Here is a 21637-nt window from a genome sequence, read left to right on the forward strand (position 1 = left end):
TTATTAATCTTCAGAAATTTCTTTTTAAACATATTTTTCACAGAAATGCATAATAAAAATTCTGTGGACTCAAAAGCTCATGCTGAATTATTTCTGCCCTTCAGGTGCTGCAAAGTTGGTGGTAGCTGTGGCAGTATTCTTACTGACATTTTATGTTATTTCTCAAGTATTTGAAATAAAAATGGATGCAAGTTTAGGAAACCTATTTGGTAAGTTTCATTTTTTTCCCCTTTCTTAAATCTCATTTTTGATGTGATTGTGTTTTTAACCAGTTACCGACATTGAGTCAACTCTGCTGTTTAATCTGTATAGAAAAGAAAATGTAATTATTGGTGTGATTCATTAGACTGTTCTAAAATACAAAACAGAAAGTCTTCCAATTAATTCACTATAAAGTATGAGTCATCTGTTCAACATTTTGAATATATTTAATGGGGTGTGTTTCACTTATGCCTAGGGACATTAATCATGGCATTTTAAATGCACGTTCTGGAAGATACCACACCTAATTTGAGTTGGCGGCTAGAAAACTTGAGACCAAATCTAGCCCTCAGTTAGCAGGTGATAGGAATCATGATGAAGCATTTTGAATACCAGCCATAGAAATCCATCTTTCCTATCTTTGTTTTCCTTCTGCAACATTTTTCTTGTTAGCAGTTTATTTACTACTATGTTGTAAATGTGTCATCATAAGCTACCTTAACTTAGTTTTCAAAAAAATCTTAAATAAATTAACATTTGAAATGTTTGACTAAGCTTTGAAGTATTAAGGCATTAAAAAATTATGCACAAAAGGTGAGTGTTTTGACCTAGTAGGCAGAAATCCATGAAACAACTCTGAGGTCTTAAGAATAGTGAGTTTTGCTTTCCATAAATTAATATTTGGAAGGGATCCACAAGACCTGATTCACTCTTTCTCACATCTAGTTTCAAGACTCATTTAAATCAGTGTTTCTCAAACTTTAATGTCAGAGGAATCTCCAGGAAACCTTGGTAAAGGCAGATTCTGAGTCAGTGTCTGGGATGGGGCCTGAGAATCAGCATTTCTAACAAGCTCCCAGGTGATGCTTAGGTTCCTACCCATGGACCACAAACTGAGTATCAGTGCTTTAGGCAATTCAGACTTGTCGTCATCAATATCTGAGTGAACATTTTCGGGTGACTTTTCTTTCAATGATTACTTGAAAATACTTCCTTGTATTGCACTGAATTCTGCCTTTCATATTCCCAAGTAATATCAGTGCAGTATCTTGCCTCTGCTTGCTGGAGTTCTCATCCACACTGGTGATCTCTCAAATGTTAATTTGTAGTCATATTCTTTCAGACCATCTTCTTACAAGTTTTCATCTTAGCAGGTTATGGAACCCTCCCACCCCCACCCCCCAATTGCCCTTTCCTCTTAATGTATTGTTACTTTCCTCCTGAACTGTTTGGCTCTCAGCACCCACCTTACAATGAAGTATCCAGGAGCCACATAGAGTAGTTATTATAACGCATATGAGACTTAATTTCCTGTGGTCTGTATACTTCTCTTACTACAAAGGGGCAGGCCTGGCGTCCTCTGAGAGTTTGAAACCGTTCAGCTGGTTTTAGGTGAATGATGAAGCAGAAAGACATTGAGGACATTGAAGACTTATTCAGTGTTGCTGTGGAAAAAATATGTGTAGCTAATTCTCTTAAGACAGGTTGTTGGTAAGGAAAGAGGCAGAAACAACCTGAACCTTTTTTTCTTCTTTGAAGCGATAGAGAGACTTTCACTGATCTGTGGGCTTTGGGCAAAGATTCAGTGAATTACAAACCAGTGGGAAGAGATGGAACAGACAGGAAGAGGAAGACCCTTGAGAAAAGGGAGGCCCAGGACCATTGGTACAAATAGAAAAACTGCTTAGGGAGAAGGCCCAGTGTTGGGAAGAGGCTAGGTGGAGCCACGGGGTTTTGGCCTCGTTCGGATCGTCATCCCATCTGGACCGTTTCCATAAACATCACGGGGAGCTGCTGGTCTGTTTCTTATCTTTGATGGCTGCCTGTCTCACCTCTGCCAGAGTGGTTCTCGTAGAACTCACCAACCTGTAGTGCTTCCCATGATCGGAGAGCAAAATCAGAACTCCCTGCTTAGGATGGCACCACAGCCTGACCCTGCCCTTCTCATCTCTTCTCTTCTCCACCCCTCCCAACCCCTTGCCTCCCACCCGCTCTGCCAACCTGCCCAGGAGCTACAGACACAGACAGGCCCTGTCCTGTCCTTTGGTATCTCAGCCTTAGCTCATGCTCACTTCTCACCCTGCATGTGTTTCTGCTCTTCCTTTCCTCTTTAATTTTCCTCATTTTTCAAAACTTCATAAATGCCCCTTCTTGAGAGAAATTGCATTTGAACCTCCCTCTCTCCCTGTGAGGATGTCTTGCTCCTTTTCTTGAACTGTTCATTCTAATGCAAAGAAGTTCTCTCTCAGTTTGGCACTGACTGTATTTTGTCTTACATCATTGAATTTCTCTTTTCCTTTTTTTTATGTAGCCGTCTCCCCTTCCTGGAGGGCAGTAGTCTCTGGGGCTTCACTGAGCATCTAGTGCTGGGCCCTTTCGGTAGTTAATGCTGACTGAATGGAAATGAATGTAGGTGATTGAGGATTAGGATTTTTATGTGGGGAGGAAGTGTGTTTCCCAAGTGGGATTCACATAAAGCTGCCTTGGTTGAAAAGCCACTGGTCATCAGCTATGACCAAATAATGAATTACTTTAACTAGGGTACTTAATTTCCATTTTGATTTTTTCCTAATGTTAGGACCCAGCAAGGTTTTACTGTGCGTGTTTTAGCTATTTGATTTAGACATTCTTAGGACAGGTGGTTTATTTTGTTGTCATAACAGAAGTCATACACTGTTTCCACAAAACCTTACTGGATTCCAGTCCATTGAATTGGTGAAAATTTAACTTGTATGTTATATTTTAATTCTCAGTTCAGAATAATTAAGCAAAGATAGTAATATGGTTGTCTTTGCCATTTGCTTAGCATCTTATTTTACTAAAGGATAACAAGTTTAATTCGACATTTGGATTCTTTCTATGATCTGTATCTTAGGGGGACCCATGAGATTAACTGTAGTTCTTTTGGTAGTGAATTTTTTCAATTTTTTCCAGCTTGGCATAATAACTTACATGATAGTTTCTATGAGTTTAAAGTCAGGTTGATTATACAGTACTGTTTTAGAAATATAAAACAAACTTATTTCTAGAAGGGAAGAATGAAACATTTTGTTCAGTTAGTAGTTGAAATTACCAAAGTAGATTAATTGTGGTTTTTTCAAAACAAGTTTTTAACAAAACTTTTTATTTTGAGATTATTGTAAATCCACATGCATTTGTAGGAAGTAATAAGAGAGAGCCTGAGTACCGTTTACCCAGTTTGTCATATTGGTAAAGTCTTATAAAACTATGTACTGTGTCACAACCAGGATGTCAACATGGATACAGTCTACCACTCTTAGTTATGACTAGTTACGATTGCAATTCACCATGGATATCTAACAACTAGTAAATGTACTGAGCAGTCTGAATTATTTTTGCATATATGCTGTAGTAAGTACTTAGTGTTCTATTGAGTTGACTTCTTTTACCCTTTGAGATTTAAACTGTTGAAATAGTATATACATAAATTACTTGAGATATTATTAAAAATTAAAGTACAGAATAGTTCTGATTTTTCTAGCGTGAGTTGTTGAAAGATATGCATTGATGAAACCAAATCAGAAATGTTTATTATTGTTCCTTGACGTGAAAAGTTGCATATATTGAAAGAAATTAGAAATTAAAAGCTATCAAGGTAATTTGAGGAATACATGTTGGAGAAAAGGAGACTTGTGTTTGTATGCTGTGTGCATACTCTTCACATGGAAAACACGCTTTTATTTATGAAAATTTACCTGTTTGGCCCATAGGAATTAAAATTCTCTAAATTGCAAACCTAAGAAGGGGGCTTTTGGGTTTGTTAAGTATTAGATAAAAATTCGTTTTCATCTGGAAAGAAGTCTTTCACGACAGGTTTTGTTTTTGTTTCACGACAGGTTTAGGGTCTTCTCCACTTACTCGTACACACATTGAAAGGAGCTGATGTTATTTACTTAAAAGCCTGATGAAGAAACTGTTTTTCCCCAAATTGTATCCAAGTAAAAATTTTTAATTGAGTAGCATTTACTGTTTGTTTCGTTTTTTTTTTTCAACACCTCTTAAGTTTTACCAGCAAGTCAGTTTGACCATTTCAGAAGCTCAGCCCTGGTTCTTCTACCTGCCTTTCCTGAGCCACACTCTCCCTCCCAGCATGAGTTGATTATGACACCTCTAAGCTTCTCTCCTCAGTCCTTTTCTCACTTTAAATCCTCTCTGTGGGTGGCCTTATCCTTTGCTAATTTTCCAGGTTGTATCTTCATCCCAAATCTCATTTACTCCTGGCTTCTAGATTTTTCCACTTGGATCTTCTCCAGGTATCTTAATAACTGCTCCACCCCAGAACTCATCCAGCGCCCACTCTGTCTCCTCACTAGACTGTGAACATCTTGAGGCCGGAGATAGTGGTGGTGGCTGCTGGGGCATGTGCATGAATAAATGAATGCATCTAAAGTCAAATTTCTGTCATGCCTCCATCTGGTCTGTTCCGAAATCCTGTCAGTGTTGCTCCCTTAGCTGAACCTGTCTGCTGCTTTCAAAGCCATAGCCACTACATTTGTTCAAGCCGGTGCCCTTTTGTCTGGATTACTCCAGCCGTGTCCATGTCCTTGTAGGCCCCTTGTCTTGAGCCTGTTACCCCCTCTGCAGCTGGAAGGGTTGTTCTCAGAGCTCCCTGTCCTGGCTTTTTCTTTAAAACATGGATGATGATCAAGTCTGTACTATATGCACATGAGAATTTCTAGTCTTCATTGCTGCTATTCAGTGATTGCTGATCACTTGTGGGCTTTTGTTTCCTCGTTTACTAAAGTGAAAATATTGGACCAGATGATCTGTGAATGATTTTGTCCCTTTTATGGCATAATTAGGAAAAAAATGATACAATTAAGGAAATAGAAAGAATGAGCCCCAGTAATCCCAAGACCTTAATTTACTAACTGATCATTTTTTGTTTCTTTCTTTCAAGTGTATTATGTCCTTATCCATGAATATTTTCAGTACTTACAGATAAAGTTTGTTTTCTGCTCTATTCTGTGCATTATACTTTTTCTGTATTACTCTAACACCTTTATCACTTCAATGGTGCATGATATTATGATCGTCCTACAGAGTGAATGAGCCTTCCCTTACTTGGCCATTTTCCTCTTTTTCAAATATTTGTATGTTATTTTTCCACTTTAACTCTCTGTTCTCCAGTTTGAGTATGAGACTTACAGGAAATTTGCAGTTATCTAAAAAATAGTACAGAACTAAAAGCTTAGACTATTTATAGTCAAAGCTGGCAAACATTTATGACACCACATGCTTATTATAAGCCAGATCAGGAAATGGCTGTTCCACAATACTGTTGATGATCTGAATTGTAATTTCCTGTGGTGGGATCAGATGTTAGTGCTCTTAAAAAGCTCTAAGTGTAGGTGGCCAGTTTGAGATCTATTGCATTGAAGTTAAGGTTTGATCAGATTCTGGCATCCTTGAACTGATAAATTGTAAAACTCTTAGTAATTTACCTTAATATTTTTATTTCACTCATTTATCTCTGTTTTAGAGAAGTTAAAGCACCCCACTGGCACTCTCCTATGTGTGTGTGTGTGTATGTCTGTCCGTCCATCCATGTCTCCCACCAATCTCCTTGCCTAACCTCTAAGGTTTATATATATTCTCCAGCACATTATATATATGTGTATACAACACCATATACAGCAGCCACAACTTTTAAACACCCTAATACTTACAAAGTATATATTTAAAGGGAAGTTTGAAATACTGTAGGATACCACTTATATGTGGAATCTAAAAAGGACAAACTCAGAAATAGAGTAGAAAGGTGGTTACCAAGGGTCAGGGGGTGGGGGTAATGGGTATGTTGCTATAAGTATACAAATTCCCATTATAAGATTAACATGTTTGGGACTTGATGTATACAGCATGGTGATTTTAACTAATAATACTGTATCATACATTTGAATATTACTAAGGCAGTGGATCTTAAATGTTCTCACCACAAAAAAGAAATGGTAACTATGTGATAGGATTGAAATGGTAGCTAACACTATAGTGGTCATCATTTTGCAATTTATAAATATGTCAAATCAACATATTGTATATACCTAAACTTAGATAATGTTATGTGTCATATCTCAGGAAAGCTGGGAAAAAATTAAAAGTAAATTCTAAGAAGTTAAATTTGAAGTAACTTTATGATTGGGTTTAAATTTTCATAACTAAAATTAAAAAACAAAATGTATATGTAAAAATAAAATATTCTATCACTAATAAAGTACTACCATCCAAAATTTCTCTTCATGGTTGTTTGTAGTGAATTATGCGGCCTAAAGGTACTTTCTCACTTTTCCTTCAAATATTATGTTTTATTTATTATTGTTTTCATATTCATGTTTTATTAACTGTATACTGAGCAGTAATCCAAACACTTTCATTCTGGTAGACCCATTAGCTCCAAATATGTTTTAAAGGTGGATGCTTGCCCATTGCCTTATTCCTTCTAACAAAGATAATGTTTGTTTGTTTTTTCTTAGCAAGGTCAGCATTGGACACAGCTACGCGTTGTAAGTATTTCTTCTTACTATTTTGCAGATGGTTTATTCTGGTTTTAAGCATATAAGAATTTATATCCAAATAATGGAGATGCTTCAGCTGAGAAAAACTGATTTAGAAACTACTTTTCAAAGTTATAAGGGTGCTATTTTATTGGACAGCTTAATATTCTTGGTAATTATTCATAATGGATATTTGGGTATTTTTTTAGTTTAGGTGTTGTAAGTACAGAAAGTGTGTAAAAGAATTCTTGGTTATTAAGGGGTATTATGATTAGCACACATTATGGTGGCGGGCACAGAGAAGGCAGTATGGCCCACAGAAGACAAGTAGTGACTCTGTAGAATCCTACTATGCTGATGGCCAGTGACTGTGATGGGGTATGTGGTGGGGACTTGATAATAGGGGGAGTCTAGTAACCACAATGTTGCTCATGTGAAACCTGAGCATAAGATTGTATATCAATAATACCTTAATAAAAAAATAAAAAAGAATTCCTGGTTAAAACTAGTACATGAGCAGATACTCAGTGATGCATTAGGGTTTTTTGTGGTCCTGGAGGTAACCGTTTGTTGGGCATATATAGCTAGAAATGCAAAGTAACAGTTCAGAACCTCCCCCTTCTGGATTTTAAAAATCACCTTAAAAATAATCAGGTGAAATGTGTTTATTACCCTTATGAAGATCATGTGACTTGATCCATTTATGTCAGTTATTAACTTGTTTCCTAGGAAGTCCTACTTTTTTGGGTCATTTTGAGGTTCCTTTGAAACCTTCAGGGGAAAAAAAAAATCCTAGCATGTATTTTAAGGTATTTATATCTTGGTGTTTTGCATAGTGCTCTTTGTGGTTCGAAATGTGAAACAAACTGATAGTAGAGTCTGTTAACATTTTTTTTGTTAAATTTTTTTCACCCAAAGCTACAAAACCACCCAGATATAAATGTGGGATCTCAAAAGCTTGCCCTGAGAAGCATTTTGCTTTTAAAATGGCAAGTGGAGCAGCCAATGTTGTGGGACCCAAAATCTGCCTGGAAGACAACGTGTAAGTATTTATTATCAGTTTGAAAGTATATGGCGTGCTATTCAATTATAGCACATTGAATCTGAATTTAGTGCATCTTTTGAAAATGTATTGGGCATACTTTTTCTAAAGAAAAGTGATTTCAGTTTTCATTATACAGTGTTCTCTTCACACATTCAGGAAATCTTAAAATTCCTAAGTGTTGTGTTAGTGACATAGAGGCACAGCATATCCAGCTTTGTGTTTAGATAAGGAATTGCCTCTGACCAGATTCTCTAGATCTGTGCTCTCCTATCTGGTAGCCATAGACAATGTGGCCATTGAATTTTGAATCTTAAGTAAATAGGGGAAAAGTTAATCCATTTACATTAATTTAACTTTAAAGTTCAGTTCCTCAGGTACACTAGCTACATTTCAAGTGCTCGGTAGCCACACAGGGCTCATGCCTACCAGACTGAACAGGACAGAGAGCATTTCTGTCACTGCAAAAAGTCCTGTTGGACAGCACTGCCCTCAATAATGAATGCTTTATCTTGAAAACAGCATCTTTTATTTTAAGTGTTTGAATGCTGCTTGTTGAAGTGTGAGATATAAGCTCAAGTCTCTAGTGGCACAGAACCTCTTGCCACTAGCTGAATGCTTTCGCATATTGAGAGGCTTTACTAAGTACAGTTTCTAGGTTTTTCAGTCTCTTCTCTCAGTGTAAGCTACCACTTGTAACATAAAGTTGCTGCCTCTGATGTCAAAAGCCCTACTTTTAGTTGGTTGTTTTTAATCTGTGCTTGCCTGGAAAATTAGGTATGTGAACTTTTTTAAACTTCATGTAAGTAAATAAATATGCCACTAATTATGTAGAAAAAGAGAAGCAATTTTACAGATGGGAGGAAACTAGACATTTTCTCCCAGGGTTTTGTGTATATAAAGCTCTTAAATTTTTATGTTAACTGCCTTTTTCAATTAGCCAAGGGTGGGTTACTTAGCCTCTTAGAAATACTTTTCTTTTAAAATTGGAGGCCTGAGCCAGGTGTTTTTTAAGGTCCCTGCTCATTTCCTTTCTTTTCCTTCATGCTATTGATAATCCATTGTTAATCTCTTCTGATTTCTTATAATAGTCTTGTTTTACTGAATTATGCAATAAGGCACTTGGATTTTAGAAGTTTGTAGACTTTACATTAAATACCCTTCCCATTACCTTAGATGTTCCCATTCCCCTTTTTTGCCTTGTTTGGCTAAAGAGGTCTCAAGTGTGATTCTGAAGAACAGGTAGAAAGTTCTCTTAGAATGACTAACCTATGGTAGATTGATTGTCTTTGGAGACCTCCTCTGCTCTCTTGAAGCATGTTAGTTTTAATGCAAAGAAGACATCAAATGTTTTTACTAGCTGGTTTTCTGTACACAGATTATATAAGTCAAAAGGAAAAATGTCTATATATAGGCAATGGAGTCTGGGAGAATAAATCCTGGGCTCACAGCCAGGGGATTTGGCTGTCATGGTAGGCATGTCATGTAGAATTTGCATTTCGGTTTCTTTAACTGTAAAATTGAGGCAGGCCACCCATCCATCTTATTTCAGAAATCATTCTGCCATTCCCATGAGGGATTAAATAATTGATGAGATTTTATAGCTATGCTTTAGGCCCTGAAATCTGGTCCCTGAAGGAGGCCTAGAGATCCCTAGTGGAGAAACTGCAGGAACAATTCACAGTCCAATACTTTTTCCAATGCATTCTGTTTTGGTATTGAAGCTTTTTCCAACAGAAAATGTAAGAGAAGAGTCTTGGTTTTCTTAGCATCACTTATTTATTCAACATGTAGTTATTGAGTATGATCCCTGCTCTCATGGAACTTACAGTCTAGTAGGGGAGGCAGATACTTAAGAAGTAAATGCAAATAAATAATTGCAAATTGTAGTACAAGTTGTATATAGCAGAGGGTGTGGCGAATCCTGGTGGGGTGAGTGACATGAGGTTGAGGCATCCAACTTTAGGTTGAGTGGCTCAAGGAATAGTTTCTCTCAGATAGTGATGTTTAGTCTGAGAATTAAAGAAAGGGAAGAATATTCTAGACAGAAGGAATTGCATGTTAAAGTCCTTAAAGTGGGAAGAGCTGGCTAGAGAGACATGACTAAGGGGCAGGACAGTAAGAATATATAGGTCATGCAGGTAAAGAGGTGAGATCTTTCTCCAATTTTTGAGTTGAAGGTTTTCAAATTGCAGCCTGTCATGATAGAAAAAAATTATCTGCTGTGTAAAATGATGATAAAAGTAAAATAGAACATCGGAAGGCTGTTGCTAGTTGCCGCCACAGCTCTTTATACTGCTGCCTCCTTTGTTAGCAGACATGTTTGGTGTGTGTACTCACTAACATACAGAAGTAGAAATTACTTCTAGAATTACGAAAAATACTGAAGTAGAAATGCTAACACTGCCTGCATGTGCTCTGTGCATACTGACTCATTTTGGAGACTGCTGATCTGGGTCAGTGCTTCTCAGTGGGGGTGATTTTGCTCCCTCAGGAACATTTGTCAATGTCTGGGGACATCTGGGGATGTCACCGCTGGGGAGGTGCTGCTTGCAGAGGTTGGGGTGCTCTTAGCCATCGTACGACACTCTGGATGGCCCTTCCGCATGAATTGCCAGGAGCCTGGTCCCACCGTAGACTGAGTTTGAGAAATCCCAATGCGGACAAAATATGGTTACAATTAAGGTCATGGTCAAGGTTTTAAGGACAGATAGATTCAGTCAAAGATACATTATGGAGATGAAAATGGACTTCAGACTTCTCATTAGTCAGAAATAGAAAATCCTGGGTATAAACACAAGGTGCCACACAATACAGAAATTTTAGCTTCTTTTTCTTTTGAATTAGAGAACCGATAGAGTTTAGTTATGTTCAAGATAGAGCTTTTATTTTAGTCATATGCTCAGTTGATTTCAGTTTATATGAAGATATTAACAATAATATTTCACTTTTTATAATCTTTATGTTTGGTACAGGAATATATAGTAGACTGCTTTTAAAGGCTCTTTTTTTTAACCTTGAGGGACCAGATAGTATTTTCTGCTGTCAGGGTGGAAACCTAAAATCAAGGGTCATTACATAGGTACTTGCATAATCATTTAAAATGTAGACATTAAAAATGTAAATACCATTCTTAGCTCATTAGAATGTAAAAATCATTCTAAGCTGAATAGTAAAACAAAGAACAGCCAGCTGGCTATATTTGGCCCATAGGCTTTAGTTTGTTAAGCCCTGCTTTAAACTAATTTTAAGATTTAATAGTAGAGTATGTAGTAAGAATTTGAAACAAAATTAGATTCAAAGATGTTACAATCTATGTAGAGATTACATAATTATTTTTTTTAGATTTTTTGCTTGGAGTAGTGGAGTGGTGGTGGGGAAACCTTCATATTCATGAAGGATAAAAGAAAATAGTTTACCTTGTGTTGCTATATTAAGAGTGCCTAACCTGTGCCCTGAAAACCTCAGTGGTTTGTCCTTTGCTGAGTGTACTTTCCCTGGCTGAACTCAAGTTCTTAAAACTTGGTAAGCTACCGCCCTCTGGTGGGAAGCGTGTGTCACAGCGCCTCTTTGTTGCTTTCCTGCGCTGAAAGACGCAGCAGTGTGCCCTGAGATGACCTCTCCTTGGAAAAGACACTGTGACATTTAATTACTGATCTGACATTGCTTCTTAAGATTAACGATGGAGTTCACTTAACTGTTATATTTCTGAAAGGAGCAAAGCAAATGCATTTTGAAACTTCCCTCCTGTGCAGATTTGTTTGGTCCTCGTATGGCCCACCCTTCATAACTAGTCTTGCACATCCATTAATAAAAGGCCTATGCTTCACTACATGTAAATTTTGACAGTGAAGGCAGACAATGCAACCAGTATGGGTAGATAAATAGTTATATTCTACTGTGATTTTTAAAACCAGATATTTGTGCTTTTCCTTTTTTAATGGACTTGCAGGGTTTTTTTGTTTTTTAAATAATTGCAGAAATCACAGGTGGTTGCAAAGACAGTAGAGAGCAGTTCATGTACTCTTCACCCAGATTTTCCAATGGTTATATCTTATGTAATTATAGTGTATCAGAACCAGGAAATTGTCATTGTTTGCACATAGTTCTGTGTCATTTTTACCGCCTGTGCAAATCCATGTAACCAGTATAGTAATTGAGATACAGAATTATTCCATGGCCACAGAGATCTCTCTCATACCACCCTGTTACAGTCATCCCCACCATTACAGACCCCGGGCTACCACTACTCTGCTTATTGTTTCTGTCATTTTTATGTTTTTTAAAATATTTTGTGAGTAGAATTATACATTATGAGACCATTTGAGATTGGCTTTTTTCACTCAGCATATGCCTTGAAATATTGGTGCATATTAATAATTTGCTCCTTTTTATTGCTGAGTAATATTCTGTGGTGTGGGTGTGTTACAGTTCATTCATCACCTGTTTCTCAAACAAATCAGCTGTTTGCTGTTATTGCCTATAAAACTGCTATGAGCAATCACAGATTTTTATGTGAACATATGCTTTTATTTCTCTGTGATAAATGAATGTTTAGTTTTGTAAGAAACTGCCAGACATCTTCCAGAGTACACCATTTTACATTGCCACCAGTAATGTGTGAGGGATCTAGTTTCTCTGTATACTTGCTGGCATTTGGTGACTTATAGCTGTTCTAACAGGTGTGTAGTGGTATCTCAGTTTTCTTTTCCTTATGGCTACTGAAGTTGAACATCTTTTTAATTTCAGTTTCTATATATTCATTGTTAGTATATAGACACACAACTGGTTTTTGTATGTTGGTCTTATATCTTGTAACTTTGCTGAATTTCTTCTCAGAGGTTATGTTTTCGTTTTTGTAGATTCCTTGGGACTATCCATATAGACAAACATAATCTGTAAATAAAGACAGTTCCATTTCTTCCTTTCCAGTCTTTTTACTAATGTTTTTTTAAGGATTTATGCCTGCATATTAATAAGACATACACATTTGCCTGTATATTACATAAGACATTCTTGTAATGTCTTATTCTCATTTGGGTGTCATTGTAATATAGGCTTTATAACATAAATCGGGAAGTACTCTTTTCTATTTTTGAAAGATTTTGTGTAAAAGTGGTATTAATTCATTTTTAAAATATTTGGTTAAAGTTGCCAGTGAAACCATCTGGGCTTGGAAATTTTCTGAAGGTGAGTTTATGAACTATGAATTCAATATCTGGTAATTATGGGACTGTTTAAATGATCTGTTTCATAATGGGTAAGTGGTATTAGTACTTAGTGAGGTATTGGTACAATTAATCTAAGTTGTCAAATTTACATGTGTAGAGTTGTTCATAGCATTCCTTCGTTACCCTTTAAGGTTGGCAGCGTCTCTGATGATCCCCACTTCATTTCTGAGACTGGTGATTTGTGTCTTCTCTTTCTTCCTATGTCAGTATTACTAAAGGCTTGTTAATTTTACTGATATTTTCAAAGACCAGCTTTTTGTGTCATTGATATTCTTTATTTTTCTCTTTTCAATTCCATTGATTTCTGCTCTTTAAATTTCTTTCATTCAACTTGTTTTAGGTTTATTTCATTCTTTTTAGCTTCTTGACACAGCCTATTCATTTGAAACTTTCTTCCTTTTTAAATGTAAGCACTTAGTGATAGAAATTCTTTTCTCAGTATTCTTTTATCTATGTCTCATAAATTTTAGTAAGTTGTATTTTCTATTCGGTTGAGTGTGTTTAATTTCCCTGAAGACTTCCTCTTTGACCCATGGATTATTTGAAAGTATGGTATGTTGTTTAGTTTCCAAGTGTTTGGATATTTTCCTGTTACTTTTCTGTTACTGATTTCATTGTGGTCACAGAACACAACTTGGTGTGATTTCAGTTCTTTAAAATTTGTTGAGGTTTATTTTATGGTCCATAATATTGTCTTTCTTAATATATACTCCACGAGCACTTGAAAAGAATGTATATTCTGCCATTGCTGGGTAGATTGTTCTTTTAATGTCATTTAGACCCTGTTGGTTAATGCTGTTTTGAGTTCTTCTGTACCCTTGGAAATTTTCTGTCTGACAATTGTTGAAAGAGGGTTCTTCACTTGTCCAGCTGTAACTGTAGGATTGTTCTCCTGTCAGTTCTGTCTGGTTTTGGTTCACATATTTTGTACCTCAATTGCTTGGTATATACACATTTAAGATTGTTGTGTCCTTGCTGAATTGACCTTCAGTCATTATGTAATCTCTGTCTCTGGTCATTTTCTTTGCTCTGAAGTCTATTTTAATTGATGTTAATAGAGCCATTCTTGTTTTATTTGGTTTGAACAGCTTTATTGAGATAGAATTCACATGTCCTACAAGTCAATCATTTGAAGTATATGGTCATTGGATTTTAGTATATTCGCAGATATGTGCAACCATCAGTCAGTTTTAGAACATTTTTATGTCACAAAAAGAAACTCTGCCTTTTAGCTTTTGCCTTCCTACCCTATTCCAGTCCTACCCCGCTCCCTTCTCCCATGTCCCCTAGACATCCCTAAGTAACCACTATTTTGCTTTCTGTATCTATTGATTTGCATATTTTGGACATTTCATATGGAAGTCATTATATGTTTTTTTCTTTGAAGCATTGTTACGTAGTGTTTTCAAGGTTCATTCATGTTGTAGTATGTATCACTACTACATTCCTTTTTATAACTGAATAATTCTCCATTGTATAGATGTATCACATTTGTTTATCCATTCATCAATTAATGGACATTTGGAAAACAAATTGTTTCCATGTTTTTACTTATGAATAATGTTTCTATATATATTTTTATATAAGTTTTTGTGTGGATGTATGTTTTCATTTCTCTTATTTATATATACTTAGGAGTAGACGGTGGTTCTTATTGTAATTCAATGTTTAACTATCTGAGCCGCTACCAGGTTGTTTTCCAAGTGGCTGTTCCAGTTTACCTTTCCACCAGTAGTAGACAAGGGTCCCAGTTTCTCCACATAACACTTTTATCATCCATCTTCTCAATGACAGATGTGAAATGGTATCTCACTGTGGTTTCACTTTTCATTTCCCTGATGTCTAGCATCTTTATGTATCTTCTTTGGAGAAAGGTCTATTCAAACTCTTTACCCATTTTTTATATTGTTTCTTACTGAGTTAAAATTCTGCTTTTGATTATTGTTTTCATGATACATCTCTTTCTACCCATTTTACTTTACCTATGTATGTCATTATATTTAAAGTAAGTTTTTTGACCCAAAACTGTAAGCTAATGGAAGAAAATACAGGGGAAAAAGCTTCATGACAGTGAGCTGGATAATGACTGTTTTTGAGTATGACACCAAAAGCACAGGCAATACAAGCAAAAAATAACATAGGATTACATCAAACTAAGTCACTTTTTCACAACAAAGGAAACAATTGACAAAATGAAAAGTCATCTTATAGAAAGGGAGAAAATATTTGCAACCATAATCTCAAAAGACATTAATATTCAAAAAAATATAAGGAAGCCATACAACTCACTAACAAAAAAACCAAACAACTTGATTAAAAAATGAACAAAGGACCTAAATAGACATTTCTTAGAAGAACACATATAAATAACCAACAGGTATTATGAATAAGTGAAATGACCTCACTAGTCATTAGGGAAATGCAAATGAAAACCACAATGAAATACCACCTCGTGCCCATATGGAGGGCTGTTACCAGAAAGACGAAAGATAACAAGTGTTGACACAGAGACTGTAGGTAGGAATGTAAATTGATATGGCCATGGAAAAGTCTGGAGGTTATTCAAAAAAAAATAAAAATAGAACTATTTTAGGATGTGGCAATCCCATTTCTGGATATTATATTCAGTGAAACTGAAATGACTGAGATATATCTGGACCCCCGTGTTCACTGTAGGATTATTGACAGTAGGTGAGATACGGAAACAATCTAAATGTCTGTCAACAGATCAATACGGAAGGAAAACATAGTGTGTTTTTATGTGCAATGGAATATGATTCAGCCAAATAAAAGAAGGAAATTCCGCCATTTATGACAACATGAGTGGACCTGGAGGATGTTGTGAGATAAGCCACACACAGAAAAACAAATATTGCATGATCCCTCTTTCTTACATGTAGAATCTAAAATAGTCAAACCCATTGAAGCAGAGAGTAGAATGGTGGATACCAGGGACTTGGGGGAATAGTAAATGGGGAGACGTTGGTCAAGGGGTACAAAGTTTTGTTTCCACAATATGAATAAGTTCTAGAGATCTAATACACAACAATTATAGTACTTTATTGTTTACTTCAGATTTAGTAAGAGGGATCACCATGCACACACAAAGTGACTAGGTGATGGATATATTAATTAGCTTGATAGTGATTTTTTCACTACATTATTTATTACATTATATATTACATATTCAATGTATATGTATATCAAATTGCACACTTAAATATATACAATTTTAAATTGTTAAAAATATGGCAATAAAAAGAGTTCCTTATAGACAACATGTAATTGGGTCCTGCTTTAATCCACTGTGCTAATTTCTGTCTTTATTTGGTACATTTAAACTCTTAACATTTATTATAATTGACATGTTAGAAATTAAGCCTGCCATTTTATTCATTTTATTTTCTGCTCTCTTTTTTTGCTTCTCTGTTTTCTTTTTATGCCTTCCTTTGAATTACATAGACATATTTTAGAAATTTCTTGATTTATTTATAGTATTTTTGAGAGTGTTTCTTTGTATTGCTTTTTTAGTGGGTTGCTTTTGATATTTACTGTCTGGCTTCTAACAGTAAAAGGGTGCTGACTTAAGGTCTAGATTTAAGAAAGTGAGGGAGAAAATGTTAATTATACAGATTAAGCTTAAAAATATGTTACATCTATAGCTATTGTGAGTAGCACAAAAAATTGAGGCAATTGTCTTCTAGTATTTGAGAACTTATTATGTGATTCAGCAAAAACATCACCGCATCACTGACAGGCAAGTGAAGTTCCAACATACACCTTCATTGTTTTGCCTTGCTGTGTCTTACTCTTCAAGTGAAATACCATCCAACATTTGTGTTAGAACTACACTTGTAACCAGAGGGTACCTACAAATGAGTTTGTGAAAGTCAACTAACACATTTTGTGAGAACCAATTGGCTATGTAGAGTTTATAATATAGTATTACAGACTTTATTATTTGTGGAATTCTGTGCTACAAACACTTTACATCAGTAGAATTTATAGTACACTAGGAACCTTTATATGTATAAATGTATGTATAAATGTGTCATATATGAATGTATGTGTATTCACATACATGCATATTCCACCCCTCTCCACCAACCTCAAACCATTTGTTAATTATTGAACAGCACACCACTCGTAGTATTACTGTTACCTTGAGTTTTTCGAATTAAGGCACCTGCAGTTTTAGCTTAATAATTCTGATTTAACAAATTGAACTGATAACAAGCAAACATTTCCCTTGTACCTTCCATTTCACAGTGTCATTGTCCTAATGGAAGGGTCCTTGAGCTGCCAGAGGATGTTGATTGTCTCAGACATGACGGTACAGAGTGACTGTGGTTAGATGGAGTAATTACTCGAATACAATATTCCTTCTTCTGGGTATAGAGAAATTTACACTGATATTCACTAAGAGAATGTTCACAATTAGGTGAAACTCTTCTTGCTTTCAGGTATTAAATGAACTGGGTAGCATCTCACTTCTGTTTTCATGTTACATTGATATTGATATTGTAAAAAGTAGAAAAGAGATTATCAATTACTGTTTGATCCCTTGAGAATGGTGCAGAATATGTGCATAATGTCCACATGTTTTAAGGATTTTTTTCTTTTTTCTTTCTTTTTTTATTGATATACAGTCTTATGTTAGTTTTAAGTGTACAACACAGTGGGTTCAACAGTTACCATATAATTAAATCCTCACCCCAACTAGTGCAGTTACTATCTATCAACATAGGAAGATGTTACAGAATCCTGGCTATATTCTCCATGCTGTACTACTATCCCCATGACCAACCTTCATTATGAGTGAGAATTTTTGTGCCCCTTTAGCCCCTTTACACCTCCCCCTCCCCATGGTAACCACCAGTCACTTCTCAGTGTCTATGAGTCTATTGCTGTTTTGTTCCTTCTGTTTTGCTTTGTATTATATTCCACAAATAAGTGAAATCATATGGTATTTGTCTTTCTCTGCCTGACTTATTTCATTGAGCATAATACCCTCTAGGTCCATCCATGTTATAAATGGCAGGATTTCTTTTCTTTTTGAAGGATTTTCTAAAATGGTATTTCATAATCTGATGAAGAGCAGCAAGAAATAATCTAGTGTTTCAGCCCTGATACTTTTTTAATATGTATATTTCTACAAATGAAATCTTACTGACATTACTTTGAAATTATTTAGTATTAGACTGTCTTTTCTGTCTTTACTAGAGACCTTTAAATCTCCCCTGTGATAAACACTTTTGCATGTAGGTAATATTCCCACCTTTTTTTTGGCATCTGATATATGTTTATATATAACATCTACTTCTAAATTTGTCTTGACTTTTTCCTCTTCAGTTTGATGAGTGGTGTTAAGAATAATGTTGGAAGAGGGATCAATGTGGCCTTGGTAAATGGTAAGTATAATTATTTCTTCTTATGGTTGTAGTCAGTGGGTATTCAAGTGGCCCAAAGTAAAATACACTCTAATAACAGGGAATCGGGTCAGAAAGTGCCACACTTGACACAAAGCCCTTTCCCAACCCTTCCCAACCACCAGCTACAGGCAGAGATTCAGCTCCTCGGTATTTATAGCATACTTTCTTGGAAGCATCCACTTGGTGCGCAGTGTGTGGAGAGTCTCCTGTGAGATCATCAGGATGCATCCAATCTCATATCAAACCAATGAAATCTTGCTGAAAAACTTGGAATCCTAATGTAATATGAAGGTAGATAGATATGAATGAAGGTGTGTGAAATGACGGGGGTGATAGACTATCGGATGGGGTGGAGGGAGGAAGGATTAACTGTAATTTTTTCAGTATTGTCCATGTTCTTCTGGTAAGTTCATTGACTGTGAACATCTCCAACGTTGTAGAAGGTGTCTACACTGTAGAAGGTGTATTAGAAATCACAGCCACCTTACCCAGTTCATAGTATAGGAAAGGATTTTTTACTTCCTTTCACAAGAGATAAATTTTTGTGTTTCCACTTTCTTCATTTTCTTAGGTTAAAAAATTCTGTAACTATTTGTGTCATGTAATTGATAGCAAAAAAAATACATTTTAAAAGGGAAATAAATGTAAATATCTAAGAGATCACTTTAATTGTAGAAAACAGCATATTCATCTTTTTTGGTAAAAGTTTTATGTGTTAAGTATTTTTAGCTAGTATTCTTAAATAAGGGAAGATGATAACACATAAAGATGAAAATATCTGACTTTGAATTTGGTCTGCAGTCAGCAGTGAATTTCTGTTTGCTACTCTGTGGTTTATAAGATTAGTGAGAAAGTCCTATCCAGAAATTACTCTTTTAGAAATATATTTCCAATGCATGCAGATCACATTTTTCAAGTCTTTCTCAAAGTAATTCTTCCTCTACTAGTGCATTCATCAGCCTTTGGGTAAGATCAGGTGACTTATACAATGTAGAGTATATTACACTTGCATAATTTGATACAAATCCGATCTTTTTTCAGGAAAAACAGGAGAAGTATTAGATACCAAATATTTTGACATGTGGGGAGGAGGTAAGCATGAATAACATCTAACTGTTCTGTTGCTAACACTGACTTCTTAATCATCTCAACATAATGTAGCCTGTTACTGAGAGAATAATGTTACTATTTTGATGTCAATTCATTTGGTTTCTCTTCTTTTCAGTAAATGTCCGGGTACATTTAAGTAATCAGTCATATTGTATATACTTTGCTTTTTTATAAAAATTGTGGTGTGTAATTAAGGGCAATAATAATCAAAATTGAGATTTTGAAAAATATGAGTCCTGTTTTCTGCAGGACCACTAAATCAAAGCTTTGGGCTGCTCTTGGTTCCTGTCTGAAAATTTTTAAAGAGTAAGTAACTTGAAGAAGGGCATAACCAATTTAAGCATTTTTAACTGATTAAATTGATTTCTTTACATATGATTTTTCAGTTTCAAAAGCCAATCATAACCAGAATTATTATTAAAGTAGATAAATATTTGAGAGAAGGAAGAGAATTTTTTTCTAGTTCGTTGGGCTGCAAGTGATGAGCCAATATCTTGCTAATTTGGCAGTTCCTTAATGAGACAGTGGAAGTCAGTCACCAGCACATACAGCAAGGACCTGGCACCTCAAAGAAACTGCCGGAAAGAAAGGGATTTCTTCCTCAAGTTGGAAGGCAGACTAGCACTGCCTTTTGAAACTTAGTTGGTTTGGGCAGTGTATTAGTATGAGGCTGTTCCTTGCACCTCCCTGTCACCATTCACTTCATGTATATTCCCTGAAGCCAATAGCTGTTAGTATTCCTGAAATGTATGTGAGGTTCTCAGACCATTCAGCTCTTCTAATACTTGCTCAGCTTGTAATCAGATGCCATGTAATATTTATTGAAAATTAGGTTAGGAGAACTTTTCATAGCTGTCAAAACTGTACATTTAACATGCCACCATCAATTTTAGATTCTAAAAGGCATAATTGGTCCTTCCAAAACTTACTGTGTCAAACACTCCTGCAAAGCTGTTGTTGAAACCAGTCATGTTACCAGAAACTCTAGTTTTCAGCCCTTGTAGATCAATTACGGCTGAAGTACTCTTCAAGTTGAGAAAGGGTGGCAGATTAATGCCATCTTTGTGTTTAAATGGAAGTGGTTTGTTAGTGGCTCTGGTACCTTTTTTTCTGAATTGAAAATGCTATTATTATGAAATAGAATTCAATTAGAGAAAATCTTCAGAATCTTTGCTGTAGGAAGAAACTGACTCAAATTCACAGTAACCCAGTTTTGAAGTAGTGTTGAACTTGGAGGCTGTTAGGAAACCTGACACTAGAGTTCAAGATGTAGGATGATTTGTGGCACCTGACCTGCCTTTCTGACATCCCCAGTTTGTAGTCAATAAAGTAGTTTATTTTTAAGTCCTTGTGAATCTTGATAAACTAGATGAAGCAGGTAATGACTGTAAAATGTGCCATAATTAGTTTAGCTTTCAGGAATAACTAACTTAACATTCCTTCCTCTAGTTACGGTAAGCAGATACACCCAGAAGAGCTCTTAAATCTGTGTGTGTGTGTGTGTGTGTGTGTGTGTGTACAAACTTACATAATTTTTAGACATTATAGATCCTTTTCAGAATTAGCTAAAAGCCCTATATTCTCTTCTTAGCAAAGTATCCACACAAACAATTTTATATATACCCAGGAAGTCCATGAGCCTTCCTCCTGCCCCTTTAAGTTTCTGACTTTAAATCAGAAGTCATGCTTTAATATGACTTTGCTATGGTTTTTTCATTTAACCCCTGGAATATCAGTACAAAAGACACATTGGATCAGGACTGAGAAATTTTAAGTTCATAGTAGGATCATATCCAGGGACAGTTAATTTTTAACCTGTGCACAAGATTTGTCTCCCTTTTGGTTATTCTGTATTACAAATTACTGATTTACAAACACAATAATTTATATTATTAACTTTTAAGGGATTATCATGATGATTACTCATTTTGAAAAAACCCTCAACCTTTCTTTTTCTTCAGATGTGGCTCCATTTATTGAGTTTTTGAAGTCCATACAAGATGGAACAATAGTCTTAATGGGAACGTACGATGATGGAGCGACCAAGTATGTAAACCTAAAAATTTATACAACTTTTTGGAACGGTAGTTTATACTTATAAAAGCA

General features: G+C 35.6%; 1 protein-coding gene across 2 annotated transcripts in view; it reads left to right on the forward strand.

The window, feature by feature from the left end:
• Window positions 1-21637, forward strand: part of FAM3C (FAM3 metabolism regulating signaling molecule C) — a 44782-nt gene that overhangs the window by 13264 nt on the left and 9881 nt on the right. For both annotated transcript variants that reach the window (XM_017675791.3, XM_017675799.3), the window contains exons 3-8: window positions 105-209; window positions 6696-6725; window positions 7635-7758; window positions 18342-18400; window positions 19463-19513; window positions 21493-21577. In XM_017675791.3, coding sequence (XP_017531280.1) covers window positions 105-209; window positions 6696-6725; window positions 7635-7758; window positions 18342-18400; window positions 19463-19513; window positions 21493-21577 — 454 coding nt within the window. The remainder of the gene's footprint in view (window positions 1-104; window positions 210-6695; window positions 6726-7634; window positions 7759-18341; window positions 18401-19462; window positions 19514-21492; window positions 21578-21637) is intronic.

This window comes from Manis javanica, chromosome 6 (genome assembly GCF_040802235.1).
Source record: "Manis javanica isolate MJ-LG chromosome 6, MJ_LKY, whole genome shotgun sequence".
In the NCBI taxonomy this organism is placed as follows: domain Eukaryota; kingdom Metazoa; phylum Chordata; class Mammalia; order Pholidota; family Manidae; genus Manis; species Manis javanica.